The 14,584-nt window shown below is 34.0% G+C and overlaps 2 protein-coding genes and 1 non-coding gene across 3 annotated transcripts; 1 reads left to right on the top strand and 2 right to left on the bottom strand.

Annotated features, from left to right (window-relative positions):
* The first annotated feature begins 1,725 nt into the window (after positions 1 to 1,725).
* LOC142531667 (uncharacterized) lies at positions 1,726 to 3,139 on the top strand. The gene is made up of 2 exons (XM_075637889.1): positions 1,726 to 1,912; positions 2,235 to 3,139. Exons 1-2 carry the CDS (start codon positions 1,810 to 1,812, stop codon positions 2,972 to 2,974), a joined length of 843 nt encoding a protein of 280 aa, XP_075494004.1. The 5' UTR covers positions 1,726 to 1,809; the 3' UTR covers positions 2,975 to 3,139.
* Positions 3,140 to 8,309: 5,170 nt separating this feature from the next.
* Positions 8,310 to 8,381, bottom strand: TRNAQ-UUG (transfer RNA glutamine (anticodon UUG)). Its single transcript has one exon. It is a non-coding gene; the product is annotated as a tRNA-Gln (tRNA).
* A 493-nt stretch (positions 8,382 to 8,874) lies between these two features.
* LOC142531877 (UDP-glycosyltransferase 708G1-like) lies at positions 8,875 to 10,458 on the bottom strand. The gene has a single exon (XM_075638146.1). It carries the CDS (start codon positions 10,315 to 10,317, stop codon positions 8,947 to 8,949), a length of 1,371 nt encoding a protein of 456 aa, XP_075494261.1. The 5' UTR covers positions 10,318 to 10,458; the 3' UTR covers positions 8,875 to 8,946.
* Positions 10,459 to 14,584: the final 4,126 nt, after the last annotated feature.

Raw genomic sequence — 14,584 nt, forward strand, 5'->3', positions numbered from 1 at the left:
AATAACAATATGTATTGATGATATTTTGAGCATGTACTCTCATGCTTCTAATTATGAATGAATGGATGTTTTCCTAAAAAAAGTAAAATTAAATGAATTTAGAAAACAAGGGGCTTGGGGGTAAAAAACACAAAAAGCCAACGGATGCGCGAGTGGCTAAAAAGCATCCCAAACCAAACATTCTAGAATCAAACAAAATCGTGTGTGGCTGAAGATTACACAAACTTCCAGCAAACCAAACTAATTATTATTAAACCAGACATTCTAGAATCATGTAACTATTGAATAATAACTAGGAAAAAAATAGTTATTAATCTTAAAAGGTAAAAAAAGATTACTTGAACAAATGAGCACCATAATCTTTTGTATGTTAAATTCTTTGATCTCTCGTTAAAGTACAAACATAATTTGTCCGTTTCTTTTAAAACTGACATCATTTGGTAAAAAAAATTGGATCTCACACAATCATAACCTCTAACTATATCAAATTTAGTAGTAAGATGCAATAATTGCTCATTCTGGATGAACAATCGAAATGTGACGATTGCGTTACTTTATGGGTTAAAAATTTGAGTTGTATAGTTGTCACAAATTATATATTTTATTAAAGCGATAAATGCTCGATGACTATGGACAAAAGTTCTGAATCTTATCCTTACAACAAACCTGCTTCACCTCTTTATCCTCGACTTAAGCAGCTTATACACAAACGAATTAGTCAATATTTAGGTAGGTGTATGTGTCCCTAAAAAAAGGTACAAAAACTAAATTTATCTAGAAAGCGAACACAAAGCCAGAGGAAGCACGAGTGGCTGAAAAGTACGCCAAAAACAAACATTGTAGAATCAAGCAAAATCTAGAATGTTTGGTCTTTATTTTTTTAAAAAAATGATACAAATTCATGTTTGGGTAGAAAATTATTCACTTATTCCAGAAACCAAACTAGTTATTATTAAACCAAACATTCAGAATCATATAATTATGATAAAAACTTGTGTGAAACCGTCTCACAAGTCGTATTTTGTGAGGCATATATCTCATTTGGGAATGGGTCATTCATGAAAAAATATTACTTTTTATGCTAAGATTATTACTTTTTATTGTAAATATCGGTAGGGTTGACCCGTCTCACAGATAAAGATTCGTGAGACCGTCTCACAAGAAACCTATTTTACAATTATGGAATAAAATATGGATCTCGAGGATAACATGTGATCCCTAAACAAAAGCCATTAATTCCAAGTTGATCCGGCATCAAGAAGAAAAATAGTTATTTAATTTTAAAAAATTCAAAAGAATACTTGTACAATGAGCACCATAATCTTTTGTATATTAAATTCTTCGATGACACGTTAAGAGTCTAAACATCTTTTCTAACAATATTTATATCTAGTTGTCGTATATGTATCCATTTTCGACACATGTCAAGATCCGGTTGAACAAGTCCGAAAAAAATAGACACGTGTCAAGATCAGGACTCGAATAAAATAAAATTATATATTTTAAAAGTGCAACCTCAATAACTCCGACTTATATATATATATTCATACATATTATTAAATTAAAATTGCAAAATAACCCAATGTCTATATATTTGTATTATTTCATAATTTTATTTTTGGAGGTTTCTAATCATATGACATAATATTCGGATTTGTTTTATAGGAACATATCATTTTGGTGGGGCCCAAGAAGTTTCACCCCATTATAAATCAGCTCAGATTCCCCTCTCTCCATTTGTATACTTATCCTCCACTTCACAACTCTTAACCGGCACCAACTCCAAATCTGGTTCTCTCCCGAAAATCAATGGAAGCTCTTCACCCAATCAAGGTAGCGATTCCTACGTTTACAAGCCCTAAAACAAACAAGATTCTTTCCAAGAGACTCAGAGTTCCACTCTCCGTATCATGTAAGTTATTGGGCTTCCTACCTGTTCTTGATTTGTACTTTACTTTTTATTGAATTTTCTCCCAGATCCATCACCTTTCTGTTGAATCGAAACCATTTGCAAGCTGTTTTTTTTTTTTTTTTTAACGTTAAAGGGTTCTTCATCGAAGGGGCAGCTGCAAATATCTACTGAAAATTGTGTGTGTGTGTGTGTGTGTGTGTTTTTGAACTTGTTATGCCAAAGGGTCGTCTTATCCCGTTTTTCTAGATGATATACTTAGATTTACAGCAAGTTATACCCCAAAATCCAGAGAAGGTTACCCGTTTTTTTTCCTTGATTTCAGGTTCCCAGTCAAATCTAAAATCAGCATCGATACAAGCTGAAGAAGGGTCACTTCTCAAATCCGACTGGCGTGCGTTTAGAGCAAGATTAGTCGCCAGCGAACGGACCTTAACAGCTCCGGCAAGTCCTTCTCCACTGGTGGATCCATTCACTACGATGGATCAACCCGAGCCGTCTGAGAGAAAATGGGCGCACCCCATATCCGAGCCCGAGAAAGGCTGCTTGCTGATTGCCACAGAGAAGCTCGACTCAAACCACGTATACAAAAGAACTGTCATCTTGGTGCTATCCTCCGGCCCAACGGGACTGACGGGTCTCATACTCAACAGGCCATCATTCATGTCCATTAAGGAGATGAAACCATGGTCCTCGAATTTGTCCATCCCGGTTTCTGACGGGCCTCTTCACTTTGGGGGCCCATTATTCGAAGGGCTGTTCTTGGTTAGTGGCAAACAAAAGCAAATTGGGGTTTTGGATGAAGTAATGAAGGGATTGCATTATGGGACAATGGAAAGTTTGGATTGTGCAATTGAAACGAAAACGGATTTGGGTGAAGTTGGAGATTTTAGGTTCTTTGATGGGTATTGTGCTTGGGACAGTGAGGAGTTGAGGAAGGAGATTAGGGCTGGCTATTGGACCGTGGCTGCTTGCAGCCCAAGTGTTATTGGGCTGAGTGGTACTGGTAATGTTGTGAATTGGGAGGAAGTTAATGAGCTCATGGGCCGTAGAAAAGTTTGCTAGTTTTTTTTTACCACTTTTCTTGGCAGTCGGGAGGTTTTTGTATGTACAGTTTTTTTAGATGTTATCTATATAATATGTAAAATGAGGCTTGCATTTGGTGAGCTAGAATAGAGGAATCCCTTGTGTCGATGTAAAATTTTGAGTAAATAGAATTTTCTTGGCTAATTATGAATCTCTCTACTTGTATATTTTGTTCTTGCAACTCAAAAACCTTTGGAAAGAACTCTCTTTAGCAAGATATCTGATTCTAATGAATTTTTACAGGCTTTTAATGTAACAGATTGTGCAACAAAATCTGTCTTAGAGTTTGTAGTGAAAGTGGCACGATTATTACCAAGCTTTCCCCGTTGTCCACCCGACTTCTTTCAGATTCCCAAGTTTTTTTTTATACAATTTTTAACTTTTAATACTATATATCTATCTATATATATATATATATACATATTTTTTAATAATTGTGGTATCTTAAGCGTATCCTATCTTATATTTTCAAAATTTGTCGTATCATAATATCCGTATTATATTCGATTCGATAATCGTATCCATATCTATGCAAATTAGTCAAATATACACCGAAGAGTCATTTGTATGCTAGTGATGTGTACAGAAAAATAGCCGATTGTCCTAAAAAAATAAAATAATAAAAAGTGTGTTTAATAAAGAGTGTGGAGTAAATACACACTAATTATAAATAATAAAAATAGCACAAAGTCCAAAATTAACAAATAAAGCTAGGTGGCTGAGAGCATTCTTCCAGAATCAAACAAATCGTAAGAGGCCAAAACAAATTGTTGCCAAATTATTCCTTCCAGAAAACAAAGCAATATAACTAGTTACATTTCTGGGACAATATAATTATAATTAATTAAATTTTACATCTAAAATAAAGAATCATACCATTAAAATATGGCAAAAACTTGTGTGAGACGGTCTCACGGGTCGTATTTTATGAGACATATCTCTTATTTGTGTCATCCATGAAAAAATATTACTTTTTATTGTGAATATCGGTAGGGTTGACCCGTCTCACAGATAAAGATTCGTGAGACCGTCTCACAAAAGACTTACTCATAAAATATTATACACATAGATATCTAGTTAGGTGGTTGATTATGCCACCCCTAAAACAAAAACCATAAATTCCAAATTGATCGGACACCTAAATTTGGATTTGGATTTGGATTTGGAAATTAAAATCAATTTTGGTGTGTGATAAATTTTTAAATTTCATTTAAGTATTTGATTTGGCAATTAAAAATAGAGATAATTACATATACCTCTTTTGAGGTTTATCATAATTACAAAAAAAATAAATCCAACTTATATTAAAAAATGTTACATTTACTCTTTTGAGGTTTGTGAAAAACACAAATAAATATAGTAGTTTTTAAAATTTTAGGGGTTGTATGTAGCGTTAGAAGTTAGTTATATATAATATTTTGTTATAGATTCAAATTTTTTTGTTAAATGACAAATCTTAGGGGAAGAAGATGCGATTAACCCTTAAAAATAATAAAATTTGAAACTAAAAAATTTATATGATCTTATGTGTACAGAAAAATTTGCCAAATTTGGATAAATTAGGTCCTAAGTATAAAGATAAATGATTTTTTCAAGAGGAAGAAATGATCTACAGAAAATTTTTAATATAAAAATATTTTAATTGGTGCTTGATCCTCCCATAAATTCGATCCGGCCTGGATTCGAGTGTTATACCCCATTAATGAAAGCACAAAAACTCTTGTGAGACAGTATCACAGGTCAATTTTGTGAAACAGATATTCTATATGGGTCACCCGCGAAAAAGTATTAATTTTTATGTCAAATATATTAATTTTTATTGTAAATATAGACATAATTGATCAATCTCACGAATAAATATCTGTGAGACCGTCTTATGAAAGATCTACTCTAATCAAAGTGATGGGCTCATATTAAACATGAGTAGATCAAGGAATAAAGCCCCATAACCTACGAGAGTCCGACTCACTTCTATCTCTTGTCGGGATATTTCTGCCAGATAAAATATATTCATTCGAACACACTGTTATTAAATATCCGAGCACAAGGTTGTCGAGCATTTGGATTAAGATCTCTTCGACCAGGATAGATATAGGATAATTTACCTTACTAGAAACCTTTCAATATTAGAGTTCTTATCATGATAGAATTCTTATCATATAAGGTACATAATTTCGACTCTATAAATACTAGGTACTATTTGAACTTCTATTGATTCACCCATTACTTATACAAACATTATTATATTTACACTCTTAAGTTTGCTTTCCAAACCGATTTAAACATTGGATGTGCTATACCGGAAACACTTCCAGTTCCATCTAATGTTTTTTCTTCCGCACATAATCCAGCTCGGCCATATTCAGGTCAGTCACCTCCTGACTCAGACGTCTCTGCTCGGATGATATTAAAATGGTAAGGAACACTCAAGTATTTGACTCATCAAACCAAACTCAAAACACGTGAAATTTTTGGTATCACGCGGAGCTCAAATAACTTTCTCAAAACATATAATAAGAAGTTGATGCCCTTTACTTCTTCGATGATTAGCTGCTTCAATATCCCAAATTCAAAATCTATTGATACTTCAGGGATGAGCCCATCCCAATCGAGCTCACACCGGATCGCGGGCCCCGGTCCATCCTTAACCAAGGTAGAAGGCTCATAACAAGCCCATGTATTCTCCTATAAATACCAGGTTTGAGTGTCCAACTAAGGGACATTCACTTTATTATTTTTCAGCAAGCACCCTTAGCTACTCTCCCCTTATATCCTCAGTTTCTGACTTGAGCGTCGGAGGGGCTACGACGAAACACCCTCCCGACCGCCCCGTTCTAACGGTCTTCTTTGTTATTTCAAGCTCACAGTAAATTCGAAGTCTGCGTCTGGACTAGTGTCGCTTGCTAGAATCGGACCCTAAATTTTCAGTGAGTATATCAAGACGGATATTCCATTCTTCACTAACAACTAGTTTAACGAGTAGTATTTTAAATTTTTTCTATGTTTATTTTTCTATATTCGGATATCAACAAATTTAACCTAACTTTTCAAACGATTAAAATCTTAGATAATTTACTTTAGAAATTAGAGCATTTACCAAAAAAAGTAACAACATACAATAATAAATTACTATTATCAAGTTATACAATAAAGAATAAAAATAAAATGGTCCTTTAATAAAAGTTTCAAATTGATAAAGTAATAAACGTTTAATCAATATTTAGATATTTAATTATCTTTATCAATACTATTTCAGATGAGATCGTCACACATATGGTTTGTCAGATAAGATTTATCCGAATAGTGTGATTTGTAGGTTGTTGATACGAACCGAAACGTGATTTGTAAGCTATTACATAGTTCGAAAGTTATTTAATACGATGGAAAAACAGATATGATGGTTTTATCATCATAAATATTATTAATTAAGTGTACTTAATAAAAAGTAAGGTGTAAATACAACTCATATATCTATGTATATAGCCACCTTACTTTATTTGGTTAATTTTGACTTTTGTGCTACCGTGCTGGCTAAGAGCATTCTCCGTAAGAGGCTAAAATTGTTGCCAAATCATTCCTACCAGAAAACCAAAGTAGATGACAATGTCATATATTTCAAGAAGCATATAATTAATTAATTAATTAAATTTTGCATCTAAAAGAAAGAATCATGCAATTAAATTAATTAAGTTAGTTGATTATGCAAACCCTAGAAACAAAGTCTATATAAATTTAAAAAAAAAAAGAAACAAAGTTTATTAACTCCAACTCGATCGGACCCTTGCGCTATGTTTGACTGATTAAATATTGAAATTGGATTTGGATGGATTTAATATCTTATTTTTAGTGTTTGGAAAAAATGTTAAATTTTTATTCAGGTATTTGATTTGACAATAAAAAAATATCTAATTTGATATTAAGAAAAACAAAAACTTGTGTGAGACGGTCTCACGGGTCGTAGTTTGTGAGACGAATCTCTTATTTGGATCATCTATGAAAAATATTATTTTTTATGCTAAGAGTATTAATTTTTATTGTGAATATCGGTAGGATTGACCTGTCTCATAGATAAAGATTCGTGAGACCGTCTCACAAGAGACCTACTCATTAAAAAATTATTTTTTAAAATATTTAATCTATTAGTAATATTTATGTAAATACTCATATAGTTTTTATCATGGATATATTTTATCCAGAATATACGGACAAATCTATACTATATAAAGGTTCTAAATTATTTTTATGAAAATACTGAATCCATTTAGATATTGAAATTTAAAAATTCACATATTTTATATACAAATGTAAATATTTAATATAAATTTTTTTATCGTTATTCAAACAATAATTAGAAGTTATAACAAAATTTTATGAATTTACTCGATTTATTAACGGTCATGATCATGATCCATATATGTAACAGTCATTACGTGTTTCTTATTAATCTTCATAAAAAACCATGCATTTTATGAGATCTTTTTTAAGGACTGGAAAATAAAAGTACACCGAGAGTCAAGTGGTAAAATTTCACCAAATTTGGCTCAGTGTTAAAAACAATTCATTTTTTAAGACGGAGAAATGATCTATAAAAACTTTTAAAGATAAAAATATTTTTAATTGATGCTCAAATAACATTATCAAAAAATATAATAAATTGCGGAAACTGATGCTTTTATAAAATTTAAAACGTAGACTAAAGAATTATGATTAGTTAAGTCGTACGAAGTTAATGTTAAATAAAATTTATCTGTGAAATCGTTTTTAAAGTTATATATATTAAAAATAATATTTTTAATTTCAAATCCCAACAAATTCCATGTTATAACTAGAGGTGGGAAAAAATATCGAAATACCGAAATACCGAAAAATCGTACCGAAAAAATACCGAACTTACCGAAAAAATCGGTATACCGAACATTTTGGTACGGTATCACGGTACGGTATCGGTATCGGTATGAAATATTTTTTTTTTCGGTACCGAAATACCGAAAATAATTTTTTATTATTATTTTTTTTAAATTTAAGTTTGGTACACCGACAAAATTTTCAATGTCGGTACGATACCAGTATGAACTTTTTCCATACCGAAAATTCGGTATACCGAAAATTCGGTATACCGAAATTTCGGTATCGATATGGAAAAATTCCATACCGATATTTTCGGTACGATATACGATATCGTAGTTCGATACGATATACTGTACCGTACCCAACCCTAGTTATAACCACAAAACATATCGACTGGTAGGTATATTGGGCTTTGGGAGGGAGTTAAAAGAGCAACAGAGGAAAACGGTAAAAAAATATAAAAAAGAGGTCCTACCGGGAGTCGAACCCAGGTCGCTGGATTCAAAGTCCAGAGTGCTAACCACTACACCATAGAACCTTGTGATGTTAAAGATTAATTTAAATTTATATAGAATTTGTAAAATAATTTTATTTTGTTTTTTAACATTTTAAACAATAATAAATAGAAGCTTGGAGTTTTGAAAACAAATTGAGTGAACAAGTAAAATATCATCAACTCTTTTTAATGAATTTATATGCATACCTTAAAAAATTTCCAAATTTGAGTTTCCTTTACTACATATACATATTCTGACATACAAATCAACTACTTGGATGGGCTTCAAGATTTCTTTACCTCCTACCAGAAATAAGATTGTTTCTCGGTTCTTCACGGGAGATTCTTGGATATATTAATGATCATGGTCGTGCGCCAACGTGGCTCTTTCCTTTTCCCAGTTTATTTGTTTGATCTGTTGAGACTTGAGGTTGCTTCTTTGTTCCCAAGATTAACAGACACCAGTGATTCGGATTGTTTTACCATCAAATGTGTTCAATTTTCTTGTTATGATCCAAATGGAAAAACTCGGCTATTACTTAGAATTGCAATTGCTTCAAAAATTATAACATGGTACACAACTTGAAAACCAGCGCAAATATAAAAATCATTTTTCTTGGAGCTTCAATTCTTCGACTAGGAGACGAAGGAACCCTTCGGAAGTCCCACCAATTTCTTGAGCCTGCCGAGCTATTTTTTTCACTTCCTTAACTCGAGCTCTCAAATCTTTCCCCAGCATCAGCTCGGAGATCTTAGCAGCTATATCATCTCCGGTCACCAATTTCTCCCCTCCCCAACCCCAATCCTCAACCCACAATCCTAAGCCTGCCGATTCCACCACCGCTGCATTAAACTTTTGGTCTCCATGCTGTGGCCAGGCTAATATAGGCACACCTAATCTTGCAGCTTCTGTTACAGAATTCCATCCACAATGGCTGATGAATCCTCCAATGGCCGGATGGGATAAAATCTTGTCCTGATTCACCCATCCCTTAATCACCATTCCATATTTCTTGGTTCTTTCGAGAAAAGATTCACCCAATACTTGTTGTACTTCTTCCTTGTCATCTTTGTCCACTTTGTTCGTTTTTAGCACCCACAAGAATTTGTACCCGCTCTTTTCTAGTCCATTGCGTAGTTCTAGTATTTGATTTCTGGACAGCGCCATCCTGCTCCCAAAGCTAACGAAGAGTACTGATTCGGGAGCTTGTTCGTCGAGCCATGGAAGGTTAGGTGCCTTTTCGACCTCGAAAGACTCGAAAGGACCAAGTGCAAGAACTGGTGCTAATTCAGGTATTATCCTTCCACTGTTTAACGCCTCAATCGATTCTGATTCGAGCCCGGTAAACGTGTTCATCAATATGCCTTTCACATTATTGAGACAAGGAATATTTGAACTTATAACGGCTGAGAAAAATTGGTTTGAGTCGAGCATTGGAGGCGGAATACTTGAGACGGGTACTGGTCCTAAACCGGGGAGCTCAAGATGGCCGTTTTCTTGAATTTCAACACTCTTGTGAAGCGCCAGATTGGGAAGGAGAACCATTAGAGAAAAAAATCTCGCAGAAGTGGTGACCAAAACATAAGTAGAGATGGATTTATTCGAAGCAAAGCTACAGATGCTGCTCGCAACTGAAAAATCGGATATTATGGCAGAGAGTGGTGGTGATAAAATCGAAAGGATAGGATCCAATATGTGAACTGAATTGCTGATGGCTTCGACCTGCATAAAGAAAGGATCCTCGTTCAAGAAGTTGGATTTCTTGAAAGGACACGGCTGGAACTCGAGGCGTTTGATGTGTGGATGCAAGGTGAAGAAATTGGAGATTTGGTCTGATTCCGCGGCGGAGACGGTGGGGTGGAGGGTGATTACAGTGACCATGCAGCCATGTGCGGCAACGGTGGCGGCCAGACGGAGGAATGGGATCAAATGGCCGATCCCAGAACAGGGAAACAGAGCTACATGCGGTGGTTCCATTGAATATTTTGGTGGTTGTTGAATTCTTGCAACCTTTTACTTGTATCAAAACTGTGAAGCCTCCCAACAACCTGACGGTTGGTAAGTAATTGATCGCCCTCGTTTCCCCCTTCCCCATGAAAACAAAATATATTTTTTTTTTTTTTTTTTAATTTAAAAAAGAGTAAATATTTCATATATTCTAAGCATATATCTCCTTCGTCTGGATCATTACCTAATCACCAAATTATTCACTACGCTCCTGTATTTAACCGCTAAATCGACCTTGATAGTAAGGAAAAAATATTCCATAACGATAATATTAACTACATACATATATGATCCCAAAATATACGAATAACGTTATAATAGAATTCATATCAGAATCTTTATCATGCATCACATTGACCATGGAGAAAAAAGAGACGACTCACATGCTTCCCTACATGTAGCACGTTGATGCATGGATCAAGAGATGACACATGATACACAAAACAGAACATAACATCAACAACAGAATCCCGTCATGCAGCATGTTGATCATAGGGAAACAAAATGTGACTCATATATATCTCTTCATGCAACACTTTGACCAACAAACAACTAACATGTCACATAACATATCAAAAGATAACATAATATACATAACAGAACCACATATCCATCGACATTCACCATTATAGAGCTTTTGTGAAATAATGTCGGATTAAAGAGTGTGCATATGATGTCCTTTGTTTAATTGTGGCAACTTCAACAGAAATCTAGAGAAATATCAAAATCTAGAAACCAAAGTTATTCTAATTAAATAAGAATTTTGCGATATGCTAAATAATATTGCTAACTTGTTCATATTCCAAAACACTATTTTTAGCCCCTTTTATTTTTCGAAGTATTAATTACTCAAAATCCAGTATTTCTAAGCAATAAACTTCCTTCTAACTGGATGTGAATCTAATAATTTAAAATTTTAAAATAAATGATAAAGGGTGTTACAGAAAACTTAAAAATTAATTTTTAATAATTTTAATGTTAGAAGTGATATGATCATTTAAAACTAAAAACATAAATAAAATAAAGAAATATTTTATTGTGATATGATAAAATTTCTTTAATTAATCGTATAAATATGATAAAAGTTTTCACCAAATCTTTTTTGTTCTAAAAATTGTTGCCTTATTTATCTAGAATTTTATATTTATTAAGTAACTACAAATATAAAATTAATAACCGGATATATTAATGAATTTCACATGAATAAAATTTAAAATTTTAATTAAATATCCCTTAAAAAAAACTAATTAAATAAATTTGTCGATAATTGAAAAATAATAAATAAAATTGAGGTAATATTATTTTACCACTTAAAATATCTCTCCATATATATTATTAGTATATTAAATATATTGATTTGTTCAACTTTTCACCTTTTGTCTTTTTATAGGATTTTGAATGTGAGAACCCGAAATTTGCGAATATAATCAAAGGGATTGGACAAATTCATTATGCATGAAATATCTCTTGAATATATCAAAGTGACTCTTGTTATGCTTGGATGAATTTATTATGAAAGAGATGACCCTTGATATACCAAAGTGACTCTTGGTGTGCTTGGATAAATGAATGAATACAATCAATGCTTGCTTGGAATGCAAGAAGTTGGCCATGAGGAAGTTCAAAGGGCAAAATCTCACCTATAAATACACCATTGTATGTTGAAGAGACCACACCCAAAATCATCACAAAAATTTGTCCCTCTCCTCTCTTCTCCTCTCCATTTCGGCGTCTAAAGCAAAAAGAAAAGGGAGAAGGCTTCGGGCAGTCCGAGTGATCAGAAGATACGTCGAAGTGCTGCTAGATTTACTTCATAAATCTAGGCAAAATACTGCAAGGTTTTGGTCACCATCTGACCGAGAATCAACGGGAGTTGTACGTCCGGACTTGGAAATTTCGAAAACTACATATTCGAACTCTGTAAGTGGGTTTTTGCTATGTATTTCTTTGTAACTTAAAATTTGTAAGTATGACATGCTTGTATGTGTGTCAAATCATTTTCGAAAAATTCTATATTATGTATGATAAAAATCTCGATCGATGTACGATATGTTCTTCTGGTCTCGACGTTCTTTGAATCTGCTGAGTCCTCTCATAATTCTGATAAGTACTGTTTGATTATCTGATTTTGTAATACACTGTTATGATTCGAGTTGGATATGGAACGACGATTGTAAATTCTGTTATGGCCCCCATCAGTGGGTATAAAACTGTGTTATGGCCCCCATCAGTGGGTATAAAATTGTGTTTTGGCCTCACCCCTTAGAGGACTAACATATGGGGGACAATTTGACCATGGAGGACAAGATGAATAATAGTGTTCCGTTTGTTCCGATCTATTCTGTTCTGATAAGTTTTGTCTCACCTTTTGAGTCTGATTCGGTTAATGTTTGATATGATAAGTTTTGAAAGTCTGTTAAAAGATATTTTAAAATTATCTTTATATGTATTTGTGGTAATCGATCGGCCACCATTTGCTGAGTTTTTTCCAAAACACTCACCTCTTACATATCTCCCCAGATAAGAATGAAGAACAATTGAACAAGGAGGAACAAGAGACATTCTGGGGCTGGTGATCGCACCAAAAGATCTAGACTCAAGACTTTGTATTTATTTCGCTTCCGCAATTCTGATGTAATTTTCATTTTGTTGTCATTGTAAAGACAATATTTATTTATGAAAAGACTGGTGTTTGGCTATTTGCTACGAGGCTTAATTGTTTTCATGTAAATTGATAAACAATGCCGGATGTCACCGACGCCTCGGTCTCGGGGCTTGAAATTTTAGTGGTATCAGAGCCGCCAGGTTCATAATCCGGCTGGGAGTTTGATAGACAAATTTTGGCGAAGTCAAATTTTGGCAAAAGCCCATGCCTTCCTATCCAAATCATTCTGGTATATCGCACTCACCTCCGTTTATTTAAATCTTCAAGTTCAAGCTATCGCCGTAGTTGGATGGCTTATGCTTTCGCATTGAATCTCGAAACTCAATCTCGTCAACTGCTTTTAATCTATGCGAAATTACCTTTCTTTCTACTTTTGGAAAATCCCATTCTGTTCGATCCAAATACCTTGCTTATCTGATATTGTAAATTTGATCTCTTTTTTATTCGATATGTATTGAGGGACATCTGAATGAAGAACTTAAATATGAAGAGGTCCATATTCGAATAGTGGACACAAAAGATCAAGTGTTGAGACACCGGACCATTTCATATGTCAAAATACAGTGATCGAATCATACTGAACGGGAAGCAACCTGGGAACTAGAAGAGAAGATGCACACACAATATCCTCATCTCTTCAAACGGTCGAGCTGAACCAAGTTTCGAGGACGAAACTTTCAATAAGGAGGGTGGGATGTGAGAGCCCGAAATTTGCGAATACAATCAAAGGGATTGGACAAATTCATTATGCATGAAATGTCCTTTGAATATACCAAAGTGACTCTTGGTATGCTTGGATGAATTTATTATGAAAGAGATGATCCTTGATATACCAAAGTGACTCTTGGTGTGCTTGGTTAAATGAATGAATACAATCAATGCTTGCTTGGAATGCAAGGGGTTGGCCATGAGGAAGTTCAAAGGGCAAAATCTCACCTATAAATACACCATTGTATGTTGAAGGGACCACACCCAAAATCATCACAAAAATTTGTCCCTCTCCTCTCTTCTCCTCTCCATTTCGGCGTCTAAGGCAAGAAGAAAAGGGAGAAGGCTTCGGGCAGTCCGAGTGATCAGAAGATACGTCGAAGTGCTGCTAGATTTGCTTCATAAATCTAGGCAAAATACTGCAAGGTTTTGGTTATCGTCTGACCGAGAATCAACGGGAGTTGTACGTCCGGACTTTGAAATTTCGAAAACTACATCTTTGAACTCTTTAAGTGGGTTTTTGCTATGTATTTCTTTGTAACTTAAAATTTGTAGACGTATGACATGCTTGTATGTGTGTCAAATCATTTTCGAAAAAATCTATATTATGTTTGATAAAAATCTCGATCGATGTACGATATGTTCTTCTGGTCTCGACGTTCTTTGAATCTGCTGAGTCCTCTCATAATTCTGATAAGTACTGTTTGATTATCTGATTTTGTAATACACTGTTATGATTCGAGTTGGATATGGAACGAAGATTGTAAATTCTGTTATGGCCCCCATCAGTGGGTATAAAACTGTGTTTTGGCCTCACCCCTTAGAGGACTAACATATGGGGGACAATTTGACCATGGAGGACAA

The sequence above is a fragment of the Primulina tabacum genome, chromosome 17 (assembly GCF_025594145.1).
Source record: "Primulina tabacum isolate GXHZ01 chromosome 17, ASM2559414v2, whole genome shotgun sequence".
NCBI lineage: Eukaryota > Viridiplantae > Streptophyta > Magnoliopsida > Lamiales > Gesneriaceae > Primulina > Primulina tabacum.